Raw genomic sequence first — 23,834 nt, 5'->3', positions numbered from 1 at the left:
AGAATATGGTATGGTCCCTTGTGGTGGTGCCACGACCAGACAACAACACCACGCCTGCAGCGCACTTCCCGCTCCGTCCACCTCGTTCCACGCATGCGACGCCCGCCAGATATCACGTCCGCGAATACCTTGCTTGCCGAACCATCCATCCATCTCAAACACACGCAACCAACAACCATTACTCCACATCTAGCCCCCGTCGCGAAATCGGCCGGCGTAGCTCGTCTCTTCCCATTCTCGTCCACCGGACACCGCGCCCCATCAGGTGGCATTGACGTCACCGACAGCGGCTGGCTCTACCACATCTCACGCCGAGGCTCTTCGAGGTGAGCAACTTTGTGGCCATACGGGGCAAGGGACGAGCCTCGATTGTTCTGGGGTAAGAGAGTCCTCAAGACACATATTAACGTCGCCTGCTGCGGCTCATTCTGCTTCTTGGTGAGTGATTGTCAACTCTCCCTGCTTCTGTGTCCCGTCTTGCATATCTACCAACCGTCCTTGGTGAGATCATCGCCAGCCACGCCCTCCTTCACCTGCGTCCCTGTCAGAATCATCACATCGGTTTGTTGATCTTGTGACACAACCTTGTTGTTGCTGTTGCTGTTGCTGCCGCTGCTGCTGCCATTGCATTGCATTGCATCTGTTGTACTTGAACACATCTGCAACCATCGTACTTGTAACGACCTCACGACCTCTCATCATTCCATATCTACCGCCCACCTCCTCGTCCTCCCCGCCTGCCTCCCTGTCTTAACTACCGCACATTTCCTGCAAATCGGATTCTCAAAGTCCCATCCAAAGTGAACAAAGACCTTCGTATTGACTGTGTCCGCGATGGAAACTCAGACTCAGACTCAGGCGCACCCACACGACCCCTGGGCTGCCACTCATCAGTTCATTTTCCGAAGAGCCACCATGGATCCCAAGCAACGGTTCTATCATCACTTCTTGGAGAGCGTAACTGGTGAGATTTAACTCATGGCTCTCACTTCTGCTCGATATACCTAACATTGGACCCTTTAGTTCACCAAGATCTGATCGAACAGCTTCCCTCCATTGCCAATGTTGGTGGTGAGCGTCAAGAGGCCATTGACCATATCCTAGCTGGTATTGCCAAGCTTCAGAACGAGGTGGCTGATGCCGCTGACTTTACCCCCTCTTATGACCGAAAGCAATACTCTGAGGTCGGTTTCCAATCTCATCTTGTCGATCCTTGGCCAAACTGACACCTATATTTCCAGGCCATCAAGGCTTTGCAAGATAAGCTCAATGAGACCTTAGCCAAGATCACACCAAAGTCGCGATTCCAGTTCCGACGCACCACCAATCATGTCGACATGGGCGCCCCCGAGAACGATCCTCGCCTGAACCCGGGCAGCCTCTCTCGCAGCAAGACGAATCCCGTGAACATCGCGCCCAGTGCTCCCACAACAACAAATAAGGAGGACATTCTGAGTGAATTGCCTCCAAAGGGCACTTACAAGAACTACAATGAGGAGATTGCTCGACCCAGCGCCTCTCCCCTTCGCAAGCCCAGCTTCTCGGCTGCCAGGAACATTGGCATTTCCAACCACTCGGGCCTCCATATCATTCTTCCCTCCTCGGCAGCTCGGGCCACTGCCTCGGGCAGTCTGACGGATTTGAGCAACTGTATCGTCGACATGTCGATCCCGACAGCCACAGGCGCTGCTTTCCCCGGTCTTGTCATCAAGAACGTATCCAACAGCCTCATCGTCGCAGGTCGCGTCGACGGCCCAGTCCATATCACAGGGGTGTCTGATAGCATCCTGGTGGTTGTAGCCAGGCAGGTCCGAATCCATGAGTGCAGCAACGTCGACATCTACCTCCACTGTGGAACCCATCCCATTATTGAGGACTGCTCCGGTATGCGGTTTGCACCGCTGCCCAACACATATGTGAGTATTTTCATAGCTGTTGCCAGCCAAGTCGGCTAACCTAAGCAAATAGGTGACGGAGGCAGATAAGCCAACCGAGAACCAGTGGGATCAGGTCGACGACTTCAAGTGGCTCAAGGCAGACCACAGCCCCAACTGGACGACCCTGTCCGAGGAAGAGAGGCTCGGCGCGGAACTCTGGGAAAAGGTGGTCCCAGGTCAGCCCGGGGTCAGTGTTGAAGAGTCGCTCAAGAAGCTTGGTGTTCCTCGGAGGTAATGGACAACAGATACAAGATCGAATTTGTTCCTTGGAGCCCATGGGTATACGGACGGTGTTTAGCGGGATATGTGTCAATAGTCAAGGTCAAGCGCAATCAAGATGAACCTCCTTTTACTGTACTTTCAAAACTCCAAACGCCTTGCGCTAATGCAATTGCATTCTTGCCTTTTAGATCCTCCTGGCATTAAATCGCTCTCTTTCCTTTCTTGTTGCCATTATTGTATTATGTCTGCATCTTATCGGCGGCAGCGACGTCATCTTTTCTCTCCTTGCCTGCGGCCTCGTCTCGTAATTTCTGAAGCACTGCCCTCTGCATCTCTATGCGGGCCTCAAGCTCACGGATCTCATCGGCCTGCTCCGCGATGGGCCGGTTCATGTCCGGAAGCTCACGGACCTGAGCGCGAGCTCGTTGCAGCTTGTGCTTGAGACCATCGGTCGCCCCTGGGACGTCCTTGAAGGAGAGCGTAGGACCGCCTGGAGCATTTTGACCGGTCGTGCCTGGCGCGGGCTCGGTAGTGATGCCGGCCGAGGACTGGATGCCGGCGCGGACACGGGCGAGGACGAGGGAGAGCTCCGAGAGCGCGTCGAGGGTATCGGGAGAGAAGGTGGGCGGAAGGGCCAGCGGGTGTGGGCCAGATGACGAAGACATGGTTCGTTTTTATGGCTTCAGTTTTTTGCTTTGACCGCGAAAAGGCTCGAGGGGAGTTTTGGAGGAAATCAGGCGAGTGCCGACGGGCGCTGAAGTGTTGAAAAGGCAAGGAGAGGTTGAGGCTGACACACGTGTTGTTGAGAGTGGAAGACAACCGGGGAAGAAAGCCGAGTGGAGGTTGTCAGCCTTGCATTGACTGCATGAGAGACAAGATAACTCCCGTAATGTTATCGAGGATTGTCGATGATGGTGGGAAAATGGACGAGATCGATTGGGCCGATGAGCCGCCTGCAGAGGGAAGATGGAGTGTTGAGCTGGGGGTGGACGGTCCGAAAGAAAGGCGCTGTTGGTGGGTCTGGGGGGGATGCCAGTGCAAGGTTATCATTGCACTGTGAGACAGTATCTGATAGAGTGTGGGAAGACAGTGCCAATAATTCTCATGCCATCAGACTATGACATACCCCCCCACCACAACTAACGTGTTTCCTGCGAAATCGTCCGTCTCGCTCTGGGCCCATCAAATCACGCATCATTTCCTTCACTAACAGCCCGTGTTGCACTCCGCCTTATCCTCTTCTATCCCCTTCCCAATTTTTTTTCTTTCTTTCTTTTCTCTTCTTCTTTATTGCTTCACAAAGCAAACAATTCCCTTCAGAAAAAGAAGCTGAAAAAAACAAGAGCTCCATCATGTCCAAGACCGACCACAAGGCTTGCCTCAGTACGTCGTCCCTCCCATCATGCCCCGCCCCCTCCATCTCCAAATCCGTGCCCCGCGATCGCGATAGCAGCTTGACGAAGGCGACGACAACTCCTCCTCGTCCATCGTCGCGGCGCTCCAAGACTGCGCCCGCAATCGTCCAGGAGGCTTCTCCTGAGAACCCGCGGCCGGATTGGATCCTCGTCTTCTGCTTCATTCTCGTCTACCTCGAGCTGGCCTGGCTAATCATGTTGCTGTTGCACTCATGCAGTCGTCATTGATGGCTGGGGTATCGCCTCCGAGGAGAGCCCCAAGAATGGCGACGCCATCGCCGCTGCCCAGACCCCCGTCATGGACGAGCTCTCCAAGGACTCCAACGGCTTCACCGAGCTCGAGGCCTCATCGCTGGCGGTGGGCCTCCCTGAGGGCCTCATGGGCAACTCCGAGGTTGGACACTTGAACATCGGAGCCGGCCGTGTCGTCTGGCAGGATGTTGTCCGCATCGACCAGAACATCAAGACTGGCGAGTTCAGCAAGAACGACGTCATCAAGAGGACTTTTGAGAGTGCCGCTGCTGGCAACGGCCGCCTACATCTCTGCGGTCTCGTCTCCCATGGCGGTGTGGTGAGTTGCACGATACATCCATGCATCCCCCCTTGACCCCTTTCTCGAGCATTGTCACTTACACCACTTGCAGCACTCCAAGCAAACCCACCTCTACGCCCTCCTCAAGGCCGCCAAGGAGTACAACGTGCCCAAGGTCTTCATCCACTTCTTTGGTGATGGCCGTGACACCGACCCCAAGTCGGGCGCCGACTACATGCAGGAGCTTGTCGACACCATGAAGGAGCTCGAGATTGGTGAGATTGCCACCGTCGTCGGCCGATACTTTGCCATGGACCGTGACAAGCGCTGGGAGCGAGTCGAGATTGCCCTCAAGGGTCTGTGCCATGGTGAGGGTGAGGCCTCTGAGGACCCCGTCGCTACCGTCCGGGCTCGATATGAGCGTGGCGGTGATAAGGACAGGGATGAGTTCCTGACCCCCATCATTGTTGGTGGTGATGAGCGCCGCATCAAGGGTGAGTTTTCTGTGTGTGTGTCAACAAATGAGCTTCACCTAACGAGTAACCAGACGACGATACCGTCTTCTTCTTCAACTACCGATCCGACCGTGTCCGTCAGATCACCCAGCTTCTCGGCGATGTCGACCGATCTGTCCTCCCCGACTTTGAATACCCCAAGATCAAGCCCCTCGTCACCATGACTCAGTACAAGGGCGACTATCCCTTCGAGGTCGCCTTCGAGCCCCAGCGCATGGGCAACGTGCTCGCCGAGTGGCTGGGCAAGCAGGGTGTTAAGCAGGTTCACGTTGCCGAGACTGAGAAGTACGCTCACGTCACCTTCTTCTTCAACGGCGGCGTTGAGAAGGTCTTTGCCCTCGAGACCCGCGACCAGTCCCAGGATCTCGTCCCCTCCAACAAGTCGGTCCCCACCTACGACCACGCCCCCGAGATGTCTGCCGCTGGCGTTGCCGACCAGGTCGTCAAGCGTCTGGGTGAGCAGGAGTTCCCCTTCGTCATGAACAACTTTGCTCCCCCCGACATGGTTGGCCACACTGGTGTCTACGAGGCCGCCATCATCGGCTGCGAGGCTACCGACAAGGCCATTGGCAAGATCCTCGAGGCGTGCAAGAAGGAGGGCTACATCCTCTTCATCACCGCCGACCACGGCAACGCCGAGGAGATGAAGTTCCCCGACGGCAAGCCCAAGACCAGCCACACCACCAACAAGGTGCCCTTCATCATGGCCAACTACCCCGAGGGCTGGAGCCTCCAGGACAACGAGGGTGTCCTGGGCGACGTCGCCCCCACCATCCTCGCGGCCATGGGCCTGCCCCAGCCCGACGAGATGACTGGCAAGTCTCTTCTCCAGAAGGCTTGATTTGCATGAGAACATGAAATCCCGAGGGATTGGTGTAGTAGTAGTTGCAGTTTTTGACGATGGCGAAGCGTTGGGCGTGTGTGGGTTGCTGATTGATGTGTTATGTGCGAGTCGATGCAATGGCTTTGGAGTTGGGATGACATAGAGATGAGACATGCTCGACGATGGATAGATATAGAGTCGACAATTCAAAAAAGTAAAAGTAGCATTAGAGATGAATAGGATTATCATCTCCTGATATCAACCGTTCACCCTGGTCTCCGCCTTTGTGACGATTTTACATGTGGATTCGGCCAGCCAAGGAAGGGGTCCACGTCTATCATGGGTCTTTTGGGATTCACGATTTCTTATTCCCAGATCTTAGTTCAAGATTTTGGGAAGAGTCAATCATCTATCAGTATCTCATGATGCTATAGCTTCATAGATGCTTTGTGAGCCTCTCTGCCATGCTTGTTAGCTTTGTTTCAAGGAGCAATGAGGACCCATCAAAGATCAGCAGGTCACCAAAACTCAAGGTTGATTCAAATCAATCAACAGCACTCGATCTTTGGCGATAGATAAGCCAAAGAAATAAACAGGTTGTGTGCCACGAGGGTTGGCGATTATGGAAGGGGCCCGGAACGGCAATGGAGTTAGAATCCGACAACTTTCGGGCAGGTTATATGTTTCGGAACGTCCAAGAGATTCAGATCCCTTGTATTGCTCGCTTCACATCACATGAGCTGTCATGATCCACTGGACCCTTGTTTTCTTCCCAGCACACGATCTGCAGGGTCAGCCCTCTCAACCCGGGCTAAGAACCGAGGAAGGCATCCAAGGGGGTGATCAAAAACTGGACAGGCAGGTGAACAGCCGGGGCTGGGCCCACTGCCTCAAGACGAACTGCTGCAGATTTCACTTTAGCCGTCATCGACATGGTGACCAAGCAGCTTCACGTGCTCCAGTTGCGAGATCCAACCCCGCCTGTCTTAGCAAATGTCCCAGTTGATCGGCCAATGGCAGTGACAGAGTTGTAAGAGCATCGATTTGAGACCAAGGTCCCCTTCCAACAGTCCCACAAACTTCTAACAACTGACAGGGCTCCCAACCCAGCTGGAGATCTTGTTCAAGCCCACAAGGCTCGTAACCCAACCACTCTCAAGCACACCCCTCTCCCCCCAAGGTCGATAATCATCCAGGGGCAGCCACATGGCTGCTCAAGCCATTCACCAGGGGACTCAGCCTAATCAGACCCTGGTCTCATGCATACCGGAGCGGGACCTCCGGGCTGCCGGGGTCCTGATCCAAGGTGAGATGCGGGAGCTAGAGGGGGGCATGGGGCAACGGGTGGGCTTGGAGATGGGGCTAGCTGATGCAGAAATCTCCCCGAGATTCGTGTGCGTTGGTGTTGATGCCAGAGCCTCTCTGCGATAGGGCTGCGATGATGGACGTGGAGGTCGGTCAACCCTCAGATCGGGAGGGGGTATGAGCAAGGGAAAAGTGCTAGACTTGAGGTCTCAAAGCCTTTGACTCTGCGCATCCAAATCCCTTCCATGAAGCTGCCAAGGCTGAGGGTGCGAAGGTTAAGGTTCTGTAGGTTGCGTTCTAACGCTGCGCTTCGCATGGTCAGATCGCGGGCCAAGGCGGGAAACGCCCATCCGCGCTGACGGTCTCAAAAATCGCGTGCTGTGCCGTAGATGCCCAAATCTTAGCTTCATGGGGCCGTCCCGTAAGTTACTCCAGGGCGCCTGGGTATCACGGGCTGTGTCTCCCCACCCGTCTGGATTTTCTGTACCGAACTGACAAACGATAACCGATCTCAATGGCGCACGGGAGATCATCAACTCTCTTTGGGATGTGGCACAGAGATGCAACTCGGATTCCAGGATCCATGCTCCCTGTGAGCAATTGGCCGCAACACCATGCCGTACCTGGCTTCAGGGGGTGTGGCACAGTCGGGTGAGTCCACTGGGCGGTCCGCTCGCCAGTACTGAGTCAACGGGTGGCCAAATGAGGCATCTCGACGGTGAACGGGTGATCACCATGGAAATCTCGAAGAGCCATGCGCAGCTGAGGAATCGCCGGGTGTGGGTGGGGAGCAAAAGGAGGTAAAGTCTCCGAAAGAGAAGCTCTTGGGCGTTTCAGAGGACAATGATCGACACAGGATGCAAGATTTGAGCTTCCAAGAGGTCCTCAGGGTCCCACGAACGTGGAAACATCGCATCTTGCCGACAGACCCTAGCCATCTTGGTCCAAGAACGATCAGTTCTCCAACCACAAGCTGCACGAAGGGTCCTCCCGACAAGCTTCGATCTCGGCTACCAACGCGCTTCCTCGAGATCGTGAGCTCGTCTGGCAGAATCTGAGCGCCAAGTCATCCAATGAGAGTGCGCCTGCTCGCTTAGATCCGACGAGGCGTGGCAAAGCATGCGTGCAGGGTCCGTTGCCACTTGAGCAGACGGTGTTTTGGTTCCGGGATTAGATATCGTTTGTCTGGAAAACCGGATATTGTTGCCACTGATTGAAAAAAGACTTGGGTGTGTGTCCAGATTCGTGATCGTGGGGCCTGGTGCTTGGATGTAGATTCTGGTGTAGCAGATCAGTCAGGGGCTCTAGGCGGAAAATCGTCGGTATCAAGAGCTTTATGAGACCGACTCTCTAAGCAAACTTTTACACCTGATAATCATGGCATCAATGTCTTGGGCATCTTTCCTTGCTCTCCTGTCTCTCGCGCTCAAGTGAATCGAGATCTGCTCCATGGAAAGTGCTCGAACAATCACCAAGCAGGGCCTGACGATCCTGGGCACGCGAGGACCCTGAGTTTGCACCCCGGGTTTGACGTCATGGCGTGGCCGTTCGAGGGAAGTGATCTGCAAGGAGCAGAGCCTCAGTTGGTGCATTGATGACAGGTCCGGCAGGCCTGAGCTGGGCGGGCCTCGTTGAATGAGCAGATCATGTTACCATCTCCACCGAAAGGCGTCTTGAGCCATCTCTTAATAAAACATGCCGGGGCAGAAACTTGGAAAGAGAGTTCACGGACGTAGGGGTACCAGTAGTACGCGTGGCCGACAGGTCCCGTGTGTGACACCGCCCTGCCTGCATGGCCGACTCCCCGAAACAAGGCGTGTCAGAACCTAGCCATCGAAAGAGCATCATGAGACTGACTTTTCTGCGTACAGGAAGGAGGTTGATGGAGGGCTGGAAGGCGCGTTCCAGCAAGGCTGCCCCAAGCCCAGGGTCACGCAATTCATGCCCGTTCCTGGTCAAGAGACTGCCAGAGATTGACAGTTGATACAGGTGTGCTTCCTCTCGTGTCCAGAAGATGTGGAGGGAGGGGGGCCAAAATAACCCGACTGCCGTTGCGGTGACTGACGATCAAGTGCCTCGCAGAGGTGGGAACTAGGTCCAGCGGGCAGCCACAGGGTATCATCCTTATCACTGTTAGTCTGGTTCCTTGCGCCAGTTGCGTTGCACTGTAGCAACCAGGCAAGGGTTTGAGGGCTGCAGCCCAGAACAAGGCTGCGGTTTGACGTAAGAATGGGGCCATGGGGGGTTAGCGAACAGCATGGAAGAAGCGGTAGGAGGAGAGATCAAAAGTGAGGCTTCTGGTGATTGAATAGAAAGACACTGATGTGATGAAGGAACAAACCCTTGGTCTCTGAAGCAGGACGCAAGGTAGGTAATCTGCCTGGATACCTTTGGATGCCGAGTCCGTCGTCACAGTACGGGGCTCCGGCTAGCTCCCACAGTGTCCGCGAGAGTTTGACAGGTGCATGTGGGAGGCACCTGCCTGAGGTCAGCGAGCCGATGACCGACCAAAACCAAGATCAGCAAGGCCCTGCCAGGTTCGAGTGCTCCTGGTGGAGTTGGTCCGTTCCTCGCGGGTTCTCGTGTGTGATTGGTTGATAAATGGGCCACTAGTCCCCGCACTCGGGGCGTAAGCGAGCTGACAAGACAAGGGTGTGGCTGTATATCAGACAACGACCACTCTGACGGCTGTTGCTGGTCCTCGTTGCCAGAGGGCGCCCAGCTGGTTGCGGATTGAGGGCATTCCCGACGGCGTCCATCAATTGGGGGGGGGGGGGGTGGGCGCATGACACAAGTCGGTGCGCATGTACGCTAGTACAGCCCGTTGGAGGAGGTCCCTGCTTTTGGCCTTTTCTGGACCCCGATGGCCTCTGATTTCTCTGCTTCTCCAGCAACGTGGGAATCGGAGCAATGAGCGTCGATCTGCCTTTCTAGGTCTTGCATGCGTCCCAACCTGGCAAATCCCAAATCCCCAGCCCTTGGCTGCCGGCTCTCCCTCCCTCTCTCTCTCTTTCTCTCGCTCGAGATACCGTACCGCCGCCGCGCCCCGGGACTCGGGTGCCCTGGCGGTGGCGGCAACCTCACAGTACCTTGTTTTTAGATGGAGGTCAAGTTTGCACGGGGATGGGGTGAGCAAATTCTCGTCCATGCAGCCCTGAATGGCCTCTTCCTCCTCGTCCACAGTTCTGCCCACCACCGCCCACTACCACCGTCCACTTTGCCTCCCTGACTGTACCTGACCGTGATCGTCAAGTATCTGCTCTCGACTGCTTCTCAAACCTGTGGCTTGTTTCCTCTCTCTGTTGACACTTTTGAGCCTCTTTAAGCTCACCTTGACTCTGTTGTTCGTCCTCTCCCCATTCTTTCCCCTCTTCCGCCGTGCAACAACACTTGGCGGTTGTTTTCCTGATCCTCCTCCTTCTCCTTGTCCTAGCCATCCATCCCACCCACCGGCTTCAGTGCCACCTCGGTGCCACCCTGAGTGACCTCCACGGAGTACCCTGGTCTCTTATATCGACCGTTGGAATACCGCTTCTCCACCAGCAGCAACTCTTCCTTCCATTCATTCATTTCCCCCTTCACGCCTGTTGGTCTCTCCACGGACACGATACAGCTCTCTACCCATCCTCACACCACGGTTTTCCACGGTAACGAACCCGGCCTCACTTTAGCTTGGAACTGAAGCACGCGAGCCCCTCTCTCGACCTCTGCGACAGGCATTTCAATCCCCAGCTTCAGCCGGTCGACGCACACAAACGGATTTCTTCAACCCGCCAAGCTAGCAACGCCCTCGGCCAGTGCGACAATATCAGGCAAACAGTTGACTCGACGCGACTGCTTAGCTTCATCCACAACAGCCCTGTCCCCCTTTCGCGCTTGATTACGGGATCTACGCCGACACCCACCAAATTCAAGGCCATCCGTCAGTTGCGGACCCAGATTGCGACCCTCGTCAAGTTGTTGCGACGTCTTTTCGCGGCCCAAAGTTGGTTGTGGGGAGGATATCCCACCCCACGCCTTTTGACCGAACTACCGCGACCAAATCAAGGAATCGCTACACCTGTCAAATATCACCAAATTTCCTCCGAATTAGAGAAAACTCTCCGACACCTTTGCAGAATCAGTTACCCAGTGTTTCGCTTGCGTGGAGTGCATTTTACCTGAAGTGAGTGTCCCAGGAACACCCGGTGTTTTCCCCCATTGAGCCTGTGTTACTTGGTCTCATCACTTTTCGTCACATGGCGATGAAGCATCGATCGATCGATCGGTGGCCGCACGGCAGCCAATAGCAGCCCCCTTCTATGCCTCGCGAGAACCTTCATTGCTGGCACCTACCGACAAGCCCATCATTTTGCTCGCTTTACTGATGCTGTTCATTTTGCTAACTGCTGTCTTCTGACCCAAGCTTATTGCCCGCTGCAAGGTGATCCTGGGCCCTACGTCACAGATCGCCGGACCCTGTGATATATACCACAATCCACTCTCGACGACCATCTCCCGCGACATGCCCGACGCCTCGACGTCTAAGCCATGCTAAACAATCCATCGCCAATTTCCAATTACTTTACATGAAGGACGATGCCCCCGAACAAGATCACCTCGCAAGGAACCCAACCGCCGACGTCATCCCAGACCGGACACCCTCTTCCCCGACGAACCTCACCAGCCAATTCCGTCACACTACGACACCACCGATTAGCCCGCGATGCTTCTCGTAAAGCCAGTCCAGGATCAGCGCCGCCAATCGTGACAGCGACGACAACCTCTCCTCGTCGTAACTCGTCCGGCGACAGCCATGAGACTGGGCAAAGCGATCCGAAGACATGGTTTGACCACTCGAACCAAAACCCAACTGCCACCTTCGACAACCACATTATGGATGGTATGTAGCAGAAAAACGCCAGGTCGCATGATGGAGAAGAGGCTAATTGATTCATAGTCGACCCCCCGTTTTTCCAAAAAGAATCCGACTCCTCAAATGAGGAAAAGCCGTTTTCTTACAACCACCATCAACTTGCGCCTCCAAAGCTCACGGCCGCACATAGCAGCAGTTCAGAGGACTATCGCAGTGTCATTGATGACCTCACGGTAGAGATCCAGAAGCTTCGAGAAGAGCTAAAGCGGTACAAGCAATCTGGCCCAGATCTGCTTCGCAAGGAGAAGCTGTTTGAGATCAAGGTCCATGGCTTGCCTAAGAAGAAGAAGAGGGAGCTCGAGGCAACTCTCAGAGACTTTGCTGCCAGTCTTGAGGGGTCTCCCGATGCGTCGTCGTCCCAGAAGAAAAAGAAGTCCTCTCGCCATGCGAATCGAGACAACATGTACTCTGCCTCTGGATCGCTCTCCAAGCACGCATCATCATCCTCGGGATCCAACTTTCGCCCGGCTGACTCGGCCTACGCGTCCATGTCAACAGGTGCCAAGTCTTCGGGGACATCTCTGAATCGCCCCATCATGGGCTCACAGGCCAGGTCATCGGAGCAAAAGGTCGAGAGCTACCTGCGCGACATTCCCGAAGGCTTGTATCCGCGACACATGATCATGACGGACAAGGAGAGGAAGAAGCTTGTCGTCCGTCGGCTCGAGCAGTTGTTCACGGGGAAGATCGGTGGTCGCCACGTGGTGAAGAAGCAGTTCTCGGCACCAGGTGGAAGTTCTGCTGCCCTAGCGCCCGTTGTTGCGGAGACTCAGCCGAATGTCTCATCCACATCTACAATTCATGAGCCGCCAACCCTACAGACTGATCAAGAACCATCGCGAGAAGCCAGAATTCTCCCTCTTGAGCAACAATCCGGGCAGTCTGGGAAGAAGAGCAGATCCGGTGGCAATGGATCGACATCCCACTCGAACGGAGACAACACAGAATCGGGAGGTAATGGTAACAGCACCGGCTCTGGCACCAATCCGTCACCTCCGACACGGCCTCCTCCGGAGCAGCGACCCACACGACCCCTCGATCTCGACCCGGACCGCACTCAAGTCCCATCCGAAAACATGGACTACATCCGCCATTTGGGCTTAGTGCCCCCCGAGCTATTGGCCGAGCAGCACAGCCATGATGTCCACCCTGACGCCGAGGGCTGGGTGTATCTGAATCTGCTGTGCAACCTGGCTCAGCTTCACATGATCAACGTGACTCCAGACTTTGTCCGCTCAGCTGTTTCAGGGATTAGTACCAAGTTCCAGTTGTCTCCTGATGGCCGGAAAATCCGATGGCGAGGTGGAACTGAAGGCACCAGGTTCAGCAGCGACAGCTCCGGATACAACTCGCAAAAAAGTCCATCCACAGATAACACAGAGGAGGGCTCGGACCAGAAACGCAAGCGGCAGAAAACAGGACGCTCGACTGGCGACGAGTTTCAATCAGGAAGCTCCAGCAAGAACGCGTCCAGGTTTGATCCACAGCTATGCGCTCCGTCCGAAAGCTTTCATTACAAGCCCATGTTTGTGCGACAGGACTCGTCGGGGGGGCAGACTTCGCTTGACGAGACCGTTTCCTCCTTCGGACCCCCAGAGGAAAGCAACGTTGGAGAGTCGAGATGGGGCTTGAGTGGTTCTGGCGCATCCAGTCGCAAGCGTCGACATGATGGTGCCATCATTTACTACAGCGGAGCGCCTTTCTGCACAGATCTGTCGGGCGATCCAGGCGACATGTCACCAACCTCACAAATGTTGGCTACTGGCCAACATCAAACTTCGTCAGATCAGAAACAGCTACCTCTGTCTCCACCGCGACGATCAAACTCTGGATCTTTTATCAACTACCGGCCACTCACCGATCGCAGTCCGTTGTCGACCCAGCCAACAGCAGCAATGGATGTCGGCATAGATGATCCACCTGGCCTCACAGAGGATACCGACGATGTGAGCGATATCGAGCTTGACTTTGAATGGACCGACAATGCGCAATACATGGAGTACCATCCTCTCGAGCCTTGTGGCTTGGGAGGAGTTCTCCCAGACGACCACTTCATGGTAGTGGTTGCCACTAAGAGGTCAAAGCAAGATATTCTCCCACCGGCCTCCCGGCCTGATGGCCGAAGGGTGAGCGAAGGTACAGAGGGTGTCATTCGCCGACTGGCGACAATGTCGACCTCATCACCCGTCCTTGGTGCGGCAAAGACCATCCCCGTCAGCGAACCTCCTCCCATCGAGATTGAGTATCTGTCGGGTTCCATCAAGAGGCTAAGGCCAGTGGCGCTCCCACCCCCTGCCATCTTCTTCCCGCCGTTCAGCACTAGCGACTCGACTGCAGACGATGATGAGGAAACCTCAGAAGACCTGGATGATTCACCATTGTTAAGGAATATTGTGGGTCAACGAATGGTTCTGCACCATTCTGATGGCTATCCTGATGATGTTGATCTCAGCAGCGGTGACGAGGAGGGCGACGACCCCGATGACTCTCCTGGCCACAACATATATGATGTCAATCGAGACGCCAAGGTACTGCCGAACCGACCCAGGCAGGCTGTTCGACGCACTAGCAGCGCTGCGGCAGCCGCTGGGACTGCACGCGGAGAGAGCAAGAGCACCAGCGCAGACCCTGCTCTCTCGAGTCGGGACAGTCCTGTCGCCACTGCCGGTGGCGTCGAGAGTGGCCTCAGCAGTAGTGATGAGGAAGATGACACCTCATAAACCACACTACACCCATGCCATTCATTACAACCATCGAGATATACATATTGACTATTTAACGGACGATGGAGAATGGAGAATTAGAGGCGAGAAGAAAATTTCTGGTTTGCTTTCCCCCTAATGAGCTACAACAAATGTCTTTTCCCCAGTTTGATATGACCCCAGTTGCTGGTCACGTATTTGTCTTTCTCCGGGGCTTTGGGATAGCCCGTCTGCATTTAGCTCGGCGTTAGAAGAGGAAGGATCATGATTTCCTGGGATAATCTATTACGAATGACCAGTTGCGAACAAAAGCGAGGGCCTCAGTATGGATTATGTTCAGGATCCCACGAGTACCACTACTGATAGGCTTGGTGTTTATATATTTGAGATACCACATGAAATTTGTACAGAACTTGAACCATGCACTCTTACAGTAGCCATTATGAGATACGAACGATGGTGTGATAAATATCTGCGTCCATTATGTAGGTGGTCATTTGAAACGGAATGGTGAGCCTGTATGCAGATTATACCAAAGTCTCCAGCATCTAGTTAACTGCCCCAGGGCCAGGTCAACATGAGTGAATCTCGGATAGAGCAGCTATTCGTCACAAGTACATCGTCTACCTGTCACATCCAGAGCCTGAGTAGTGACGTGCCAAAGCAACCCGTACAAAAGCAGTGGACAAGGAGCGCCATGTGAATAAAAACACCCAATTGCTTCTATGAGCTCCACGGGGTTTCAGCGATCCAATTATTTCGTAGTCACCAAGTGTACATAAATCATTTAGCAAGCCTATTCTGCGAGTTCACTCCAGCCGAGTCGAGTCAACCCATGGCTGCACTCGTATGTGTCGTTGACCTCAACAGGGCATTCTCATGTCACGTGAGAGTCGTCGCACCTCACATCCGGCCGCTTCCACGTCATTGTCCAGGTAACGAATATTGCATTGAACACGCTTCATTTCATTCTTCAATCGTGTTTCTTTTGGGTGCCATCAACATCATCTGTACTGGTCTTGGTTGATTTCTATCAAGCAAGATGCGTCTTCCGTGGAGTTCGCGTTTGGCTGTGCTCACCGCGCTTGTCCGTGGTTCGACTGGGGCCCAAGAAGTCAAGAACGTTGCTATCATCGGTTCGTACCACTTTTCATTGATATCATACTCACTCTAGGAGCATTGAGATATGCTCTTTTTGTATCAGTTCTGTCCCATATCACGGCTCGATAAAGCCCAGCTGACATGAGCTGTAGGAGCCGGAGCAGCGGGATCCTCGGCGGCTTACTATTTACAGAGATACGCCGAGGAGGAGAACCTCGCCGTCAACATCACCATCTTTGAAAAGACAGACCGCATCGGAGGTCGATCTCTTACGGTTCCTGCCTATGGTGATGAGTCTCTGCCCATTGAACTCGGGGCGTCAATCTTCGTCGCCGTCAACGCCATCCTGTACAACGCGACTGAGCGCTTCCAGCTCCCCGTGAGCGAACCCCAACGACTCGAGAAGGGCGACATCACGGCCATCTGGGATGGCATCAACTTTGTGTATCAGACTGAAGAGGGTTCCTCTCAATGGTGGGACCTTGCCAAGCTGTTCTGGAAGTATGGCCTGGCGCCCTACAAGGCCAAGAAGATCGTCGACAGCATGTTAGAACAATTCCTCCAGCTCTATGAGCCTCCCTACTTTCCTTTCAAATCATTGACTCAGAGGGCGCAAGAGATGGGCATGACAGAGCTTACAGGCATCACTGGAGAGCAGGGGCTTGCACAAGGGGTGAGTTCTATGGTGACTTGAACCCAATCACTGCTGACCTATAAGGATATCAATCCTCGCTTTAGTCGTGAGATTCTCCAGGCCGCCACGCGAGTCAACTATGCGTCCAACCTGGCCTACATTCACGGCCTTGAAACTCTGGTATGTAGGGCATTCCGCTTGTGCAGTATCCAACGCTTACAACAAGCCAGGTTTCTTTTGCAACTGACGGTGCCGTGTCCGTTGAGACCGGAAACTGGCGCATCTTTGAGGAGCTGGTACGAGCCAGTGGTTCTACCATCTACCGCAACACTGCCGTGGCTTCTATTGAAGTGGCTCAAAAAAAGACAGAGACTTTCTCGCCTAAGTATGTCATCTCGACTAAGGATGCAAACTCTCAGGATGCCACCCCTGAGGAGTATGGCGTCGCCTTTGACAACATCATCCTCGCAAACCCCTGGCAGTTTGGCAACATCAAGGCCGGCGAGGGTGTCCTTGATCGCCAGATCGATGAGATTCCTTACACCAAGCTCCATGTCACGCTTTTCACATCGCCGCTCAAGCTCAGCCCCGAGTTCTTTGGCCTCAAGCCTGGAAGCAAGGCTCCTAGCTCCGTCTACACCACTCTCCGTGAAGACGAGGAGCCGAAGAAGGGTGCTGAGGGCGTTGGCAGCACCGGATTCTACTCAGTCAGCACCCTGAAGTCTGTCATCAACCCCAAGACCGAAAAGCTGGAGTATGTGTACAAGATCTTCTCCCCGAGCCAGTGACGGCCGAGTTCCTGTCCTCGCTTCTCGGTACCAAGATTCCCGATCAGATTGTCTCCGCCAAGGGCGAGGGTAAGGACGCTGATACCTTTGAGCCTATCTCATGGTACTACCCTCACGTCTTTTATTCCTATCCCCAAGAGCTGCCGCGTGTCACGTTCGAAGACCCCATCGTGGGTGACGGAGTGTACTACACGTCTGGCATCGAGAGTTTCATCTCCACCATGGAGACGAGCGCCTTGATGGGTAAGAATGTGGCCCGTCTAGTTGCAGACGACTTTGCTGGCATTACCCGCCCAGAAAAGGTGGCTCCTGGCTCGAACGAGGGTGAACCAGTCCTGGTTGCAGAGGAGGCAGAGGGCGTTCATGTGCAGCCCCAGGGAGAGCTCTGATTGGACTGGACAGATTTGTTTGATGTGTTATGTGATTGATGCCGTGAGCGTTTGGGTACAGGCTGCATAACTTGGCACTGCTATACTTGAAGGCAACCTGCATTAAGGAGGATGCCTCTCGAGGTTGAACTCGATGACAGTACCTTGTAAGCAATCATCGCTAAAGTGTGGATTTTTCATGCAAACGAAACCAAAAATCATCAGTGAAAATCATTGCTTAGAGCTCTCTTGAACATGAAACAGGGGATAATCAACCCCTGTTACCATCAAACACAAGTGCATCGGCTGGGCAACGTCATTGTCGCCAAAGTTGATATCTCAAGTGTGGCGCACCACCCTCTCTGCCGGTGGCGCACGTCAGTCTGTGGCGAAAACGACCCCTCCCTCACCCCTCCAACCAGGGAAATCAACGAGCTAGAGGGAAAAGTACACAAAAAAAAGGGCAGCCGCGGCTTGTAGTTGCTTCCCATCCCAAAAGTTCAAGGTTGTTATGACGCACGCTGTCTCCTGCCGCACACTCTAGCCTTTGATCTTGCCAGGCTATCATTGCCACCTTCCCGTCCGGCGTTCTCTTTGGCCCAGAGGCTGCCTGCGCCTGCCTTACACCCAACCCAGGAAGGAACCTGAACCTGTCGGTCTCGCCTGCCTGCCTGTCACTGCCTTGTCGTCAGTCACGTCACACCCTTTTGGCTGTTCGTGCGCAAGTGAACGGCATCACCAACTCTTCTCCTTCTTAATAGCCGATCCTCTCCCTTCTATACCCTCTTGACCAGGAGCTTGTCAGCATATCGCACACTCTTTCCTCATCTGCGTCAAGACCGCCATCTTAGCCAGCATGTTCGTTCTACGGAATGGTAAGTAGCTGCCCCGCATCATCCCCAACCAACACCCGCTTCTCCAGCACAGGCACAAAGGCCACTGGCTGATATTCCGACCTGGTCGCGGCTGGTCGCTTCATCTGCCACTTCTCTTTCATTCCACCTGTTCGCCCTTCCCCATTTCGTTCACAGTCCTTCTTCTATCTCTTATCAACAAGACATACAACTAACACGTCGCACCTCGCAGTCGGCAAGCTCATCTTTGGTTCAAGCACACAAGAAGCATTGATCGAGCTGCCTCAAGGCCAACTTTACCTCGTCCGCCCTCTGTCGCCCAAGGGCTACTCCGAGCTCATCTTTAAAGATTCCACCATCCGTATCCGTCGCACCAACCAAGACTACCAATACCAACTTACCGTTCAGCGTGTCTTCGAGGAAGGCGAAGCGGAGCTCCTTGCTGAGGAAGAAGGCGAAGACGCTGCACTCGACGCCCTCGAATCCGAGAGAGACGAAAAGACCTTTCTCCTCGACGAGACCCTCCACTTCCGAGTCGAGATCCGAGAGAACGGCGACAAGGTCCTAGCTTGGAAGGATCTCAGTGGCGACACCGGTGACCTCTTCCAATTCGTTTGCGACAACTCCGTCACCTCGGCTCAGGTCACGCAGTTTTTGCGAGTATCTCAGCAGTGCCAATACGAGCGCAAGTACCGAAAGCCCCATACCACCGCTTCGCAGCAAGACTTGCAGCAGTTCGAGTTTGAGGAGGAAGAGCCTATCCCACCCGCCAGTCCCATCCACAGTCCTACCCTCGCCCGATCCATCGAGTCTGTCGACGATATGCTGTCCAAGAAGAACACTGCCAACTCGGCCGCCAAGCGCGAGCCTGCCCACGTTCCAGAGCAGGAGATTGAGGCCCCCGTCTTGAGTGGCCCCGACGCAAACAACCCTCCTGAAGCTCTGGAGATTTATGCTGCCATTACCGCCGAGCTCCATCTCTTTGACCCCCAGCCCGGTCACTTCGTCCTTGTTGATGACTCCGTCATCGCTACGGTCTCTGAAGTCGGCAAGTGGGAATACTGGCTTCAGATCGAATCCACCGAGAAGCCTTGGCTGGGCACACCAGTTGTCGCGGATTTCAACCCTGTCTTCGATTTCGAGTACCTCTCCTTCGTATTCAATCACTTTAGTAATGATGGCACCGCTCGATCTTGGCTTCTCCGGTTCAAGGACCAGTCAACTCTGGAGAAGTTCCAGGAGGCCATCATGCAAGCTATCTGGGAGAAGCTCAACGAGACCAAGTGGACCAAGATGCAAGACAAGGAACGCGAGTATGTGCTCGACTCGTTTGGAGACTTGACTATGGAGGATGCTCCTATCGAGGAAGAGGAAGAGGAGGAAGAAGAGGAGGAGGAGGAGATCGAGGACGATCGCGTTCAAGACGAGGAGTACGATTCCGATGAGGAGAATGACAGCACTTTCCCCAGAAACGCTGATGGCGAGGTCAACTCGCAGCTGGCGGTCGGTTACAAGCATGATCGCTCCTTTGTCGTCCGCGGATCCAAGATTGGAGTCTTCAAGCATACTCCCAACAACCACCTCGAGTTCTCTACCAACATTTCCAAGGTCACAACGCCTAGTGGCAAGTTGATGAACCCGAAGAAGGTCATGCTTCACAGCGAGGACCGCGACCTCATCTTGCAGAATGAGATCGACCCCAACAAGCTATACCGCATGGATCTGGAGTACGGAAAGGTTGTCGATGAATGGAACATCCATGACGACGTTCCTGTCGTAACCTTTGCTCCTGAGAATAAGTTTGCCCAGATGACTTCCGAGCAGACCTTCTTGGGTGTCTCCAACAATGCCCTCTACCGCATCGACCCTCGATTGTCTGGCCACAAGCTTGTTGACTCGGAAATGAAGCAATACGCCTCCAAGAACGACTTTTCTGCTCTTGCTACCACTGAGAAGGGCTACATCGCCGTTGCCAGCAACAAGGGAGACATCCGTCTGTTTGATCGCCTTGGAATCCGGGCCAAGACCCAGCTTCCAGCTCTTGGTGATCCCATCACTGGTATGGACGTTTCCGCTGATGGTCGATGGATCCTGGGTACAACCAAGAACTACATCCTTCTTGTTGATGCTCAGCAGAAGTCGGGCAAGAATGAGGGCAAGCTTGGCTTCGAGAAGCCCTTTGCCGCCGACTCGAAGCCTCACCCTCGACGCCTGGCACTCACACCTGAGCACGTGGCCCAGTTCTATCACGAAACCGGCAAGCCTGTCACTTTCACTCCTGCCAAGTTCAACACTGGTGAGGGAGCTGAGGAGACGAGCATCATCACTGCCACGGGTCCTTACATCATCGAGTGGAACCTGAAGCGAGTCCTCCGGGGAATGAAGGCACCCTACAAGATCAAGCGATACGAAGAGGAGGTCAAGGCCGACGACTTCAAGTTTGGCTCGGACAAGAATGTCATTGTTGCCCTCCCCAACGAGGTCAACATGGTGGCCAAGCAGAGTTTGAGAAAGCCTACCCGGGAGAGTATCATTGGAGATATCCGACTGAGCGATTCACGGAGAGGCTCTGGTCGTATCGGCACTCGAGAGAGTGGCCGCTACAAGCTGGGCAAGGACGACATTGTCAACGCGCCCTACTAGACGGGTTAGGGATCTGGACAGTCTGCGAGGTGTTTTCTGGTTTGGGAGGACAGGGGCAGATCTGGGTGACGACCGTGATGCTGCACACGATGAAATTCGGTTGATGGGGAGTTTGATGGACTTTGAATTTGTAAGACATGGGTTGTTCAGACCTTCATGTCCTTTCTTAGATACCAGCTACTTGCTGATGCACCTGCGTCGCAACGAAACTTTAACTTTTCTCAGCGCATTCATTCTCTTTTCCACAGAGCAACCTTGAGGGCGTTTCGTGAAATGTTTCCAATATAAACGGACAACATCAACATTTCCACTTTTGATTATCGCCTTTGCTTGCCCCTAGGGTAGATAGCTCTGGATAGTGTTTAGTATAGTATAGCTTATTCAATTAAATCAAGGTACACAAAACAATGGCCATTCACATGGGGTACGAAACATGGGGCGACTAGTGTCAATTTTCCAAGATATTTTAAAAAGAAACACAAAGAAATGAGATCCCAGCCCGTGACCGCTTTAACCTGAACTCTCATGAACTCGTCCTTTCATACCTTAACCATGTTCCGTTGGCAAAATACAAACTCTATTGGGAAGGCACTGATGATGCCTCGGCAGGCTTCGCATCCTCCGTCTTCGATCCGTCGGCTTGTGAGCTCGTAGCCTCGGGCTCTTTGGTCTCCCCGGCGCCCAACACCTCTTCGGCCTTCTTCTCGACAGTGTCAGCAATCTGCTGCACCTTCTGACCCAGGCCAACGACAGCACCAGACACGTTGCGGAGTGTCTTGGGCTGTGTGCTCTCGGCGCTGAGGCGGGTCATTTCGGCGACGAAGCTAGCACCCCACCAGGCACTCGTATACTTGAAGACGTAACGCTCGAGCTTCTTGTAGTTGGCCTCGCGTTGCTCGGGGCTCATCGTGACGGCATCGTGCAAGGCGTTGGCAAGCTCTTCCGTGTTCCAGGGGTTGACAATGAGACTGCCGTTGAGAGATTGAGCGGCTCCCGTAAACTCGCTGAGAATCATGACTCCATGGTTCTTCTGCTGCGTGGCAATGTACTCGTAAGAGACCAGGTTCATGCCGTCACGGGTCGAAGAGACAAGGCAGACGTCGGAAACGGCGTACAACGCAGTGAGCTCGTCAAATGAGACAGACTGATGGAGGAAGTGAATGGGCATGAACTCAATCGTGCCAAATCTTCCATTGATTCGGCCAACCAGCTCGTTGACAACAGCACGCAGGTTCTGGTATTCCTCCACGTCTTGCCGAGAGGGAACAGCGACCTGGACCAAAACAATCTTGCCGATCCACTCGGGGTGCTCCGTCAGGAACACTTCAAGGGCGTGAAGTTTCTGGGGGACGCCCTTGATATAATCCAGACGATCGACACCAACCACAAGTTTGACACCCTGGAACTTCCGGCTGAGAGCAGCAATACGCTCTTGCACCTTGGGCCTCTTGAGTCCCTCGACGAACTTGTCGGGGTCGATTCCGATGGGGAAGGCGCCCACGGTCACGAAGCGACCATTCCAGTCAACACCGTTAGGAGTCGTGGGACACTCGAGGATGCGAGAGCAACTGCTGAGGAAATGTCGAGCGTAGTCGTAGGTGTGGAAACCAATGAGATCGCAGTCGAGGAGGCCGGTAAGAAGGGCCTGTCGGACAGGTAGGATTCGGTAGATTTCACTGCTGGGGAATGGGGTGTGGAGGAAGAAGCCAATCTTGACATTCTTCTTTGTCGTGCCGATCATTTCGCGAAGCATCTGAGGAAGGAGCATCAAGTGGTAGTCGTGGACCCAGATGAGATCGCCATCCTGGACATCCTTGATGACTGTCTTGGCAAAAAGATGGTTGACTTCTTGGTATGCGGCCCACGCGGACTCGTCGAACGTGATCTCACCGGGATGGTAGTGGAAGAGGGGCCAGAGGATTGAGTCTGCGTGGTGATGGTGTCAGTATGGCGAATCAATAATTGGTAGGCGTGGTGTGAACTTACTGGAGAAGCCGTTGTAATGTCTATCTGCAAGCTCATCATCAATGAAGACAGGGTGGGCGCCATATTCGTCCTTGAGCCGCTGCTTCATGCCCTCGACTTCGTTGTCGGGAACTTCGAGGCCGGGCCAGCCATACCATTGGAAGCTCGTGGTCTTGCTGAGACCGCTGAGGCCGGTGACAAGTCCACCTGAGGACATTGAGAAGGAATAGCTGCCATCTTCGGAACGCTTGATGGTGATGGGCAGACGGTTGGAGAGCAGAAGCAGACGGCCTGGAACGGCCTGATCGTCGACGGTACCGGGCATGATGGCGATATGAGCAGAAATTCGAGTTGCGAATGTGAAGCTTCGAAGGCCGGGAGATCAAAAAGGGGCAGCTTGAAAAGACGAAAAGCGTGGTCTCGTCACGGCTCTTTTGTGGACGACGTCGATGGTCCGTGGAGGGGCAGGGAACTTGCTGGGAGCTTGGCTCAGAGCCGACAGGCGTAGATCCCCCCGGCGGTGGAGTTAGTGCAAGGAGCTTGGATCTTGGGCCAGCAAAACGATGACGCTACTGCGCGTAAGGTCAGGCGATTTATTGGAGAAGAACGAGGCGGCCGATGTCTGGGAAACGCAAGGACCTCTTTTTTTTGTTGATGTTATCAGTCAGTTCGTCGCTGATAAGAGCAAGAGGGGCTATGATGCAATCATCTGGTGGTTGAGAAGGGGTTTGCCAGGACAAGGTGAAGGGAGAGAAATGCAAGGTCTAAATACCTCGAGGTGGAAGACAATGGAAACAAGAAAGATGCTACCAGAGGCTTAGGGAAAACAGGTAGGTAAAAGGTAGGTAAGTACCGAGTGAGGGGCCAGGGAAGTGGAAGGCGCGCGTGTGAGGGGACGGAACGCAGAGGGGCGAGGCGAGGGGCAACCCGACTAACTTGCCTGACTTGGAAATGCCAGACAGAAGAATGCAACAAGCACGTACCTTGTACCTGCCTCTCGGGACCGTTAATGACGGGACGGGATCGGGCTGGCGATGGATGGTGTAGACGAACCCGGTTGGGTTGGGCTGGGCTCTAACTGTCAACTAAACTCACGACACGTGCAAAGACGTCAA

At 54.2% G+C, this 23,834-nt stretch overlaps 7 protein-coding genes across 7 annotated transcripts; 5 read left to right on the top strand and 2 right to left on the bottom strand.

The window, feature by feature from the left end:
* Positions 1-834: 834 nt before the first annotated feature.
* On the top strand, positions 835-2,172 carry MRS44_002771 (uncharacterized protein; the record flags this gene model as incomplete). The annotated part of the gene is made up of 4 exons (XM_046282946.2): positions 835-964; positions 1,024-1,184; positions 1,242-1,916; positions 1,969-2,172. The coding sequence occupies 4 exons, from the start codon at positions 835-837 to the stop codon at positions 2,170-2,172; spliced, it is 1,170 nt and encodes a 389-aa protein (XP_046136878.2).
* Positions 2,173-2,398: 226 nt separating this feature from the next.
* MRS44_002770 (uncharacterized protein) lies at positions 2,399-2,824 on the bottom strand (the record flags this gene model as incomplete). Its single annotated transcript, XM_046268181.2, has 1 exon — positions 2,399-2,824. The coding sequence occupies one exon, from the start codon at positions 2,822-2,824 to the stop codon at positions 2,399-2,401; it is 426 nt and encodes a 141-aa protein (XP_046136877.1).
* Positions 2,825-3,511: 687 nt separating this feature from the next.
* MRS44_002769 (uncharacterized protein) lies at positions 3,512-5,462 on the top strand (the record flags this gene model as incomplete). Its single annotated transcript, XM_046275220.2, has 4 exons — positions 3,512-3,542; positions 3,793-4,145; positions 4,219-4,600; positions 4,654-5,462. 4 exons carry the CDS (start codon positions 3,512-3,514, stop codon positions 5,460-5,462), a joined length of 1,575 nt encoding a protein of 524 aa, XP_046136876.1.
* Positions 5,463-11,327: 5,865 nt separating this feature from the next.
* Positions 11,328-14,384, top strand: MRS44_002768 (uncharacterized protein; the record flags this gene model as incomplete). Its single annotated transcript, XM_046268180.2, has 2 exons — positions 11,328-11,631; positions 11,689-14,384. The coding sequence occupies 2 exons, from the start codon at positions 11,328-11,330 to the stop codon at positions 14,382-14,384; spliced, it is 3,000 nt and encodes a 999-aa protein (XP_046136875.1).
* A 1,024-nt stretch (positions 14,385-15,408) lies between these two features.
* Positions 15,409-17,278, top strand: MRS44_002767 (uncharacterized protein; the record flags this gene model as incomplete). The annotated part of the gene is made up of 5 exons (XM_065622949.1): positions 15,409-15,502; positions 15,620-16,140; positions 16,186-16,281; positions 16,332-16,859; positions 16,925-17,278. The coding sequence occupies 5 exons, from the start codon at positions 15,409-15,411 to the stop codon at positions 17,276-17,278; spliced, it is 1,593 nt and encodes a 530-aa protein (XP_065479021.1).
* Positions 17,279-18,113: 835 nt separating this feature from the next.
* Positions 18,114-20,754, top strand: MRS44_002766 (uncharacterized protein; the record flags this gene model as incomplete). The annotated part of the gene is made up of 2 exons (XM_046278254.1): positions 18,114-18,132; positions 18,344-20,754. 2 exons carry the CDS (start codon positions 18,114-18,116, stop codon positions 20,752-20,754), a joined length of 2,430 nt encoding a protein of 809 aa, XP_046136873.1.
* Positions 20,755-21,331: 577 nt separating this feature from the next.
* Positions 21,332-23,044, bottom strand: MRS44_002765 (uncharacterized protein; the record flags this gene model as incomplete). Its single annotated transcript, XM_046268179.2, has 2 exons — positions 21,332-22,680; positions 22,741-23,044. 2 exons carry the CDS (start codon positions 23,042-23,044, stop codon positions 21,332-21,334), a joined length of 1,653 nt encoding a protein of 550 aa, XP_046136872.1.
* Positions 23,045-23,834: the final 790 nt, after the last annotated feature.

Source organism: Fusarium solani (assembly GCF_023522795.1).
Source record: "Fusarium solani strain SB1 chromosome Unknown bctg00000001, whole genome shotgun sequence".
NCBI lineage: Eukaryota > Fungi > Ascomycota > Sordariomycetes > Hypocreales > Nectriaceae > Fusarium > Fusarium solani.
Note: the sequence above shows the minus strand (reverse complement) of the source record. Positions and strands in the feature narration are given on the sequence as shown.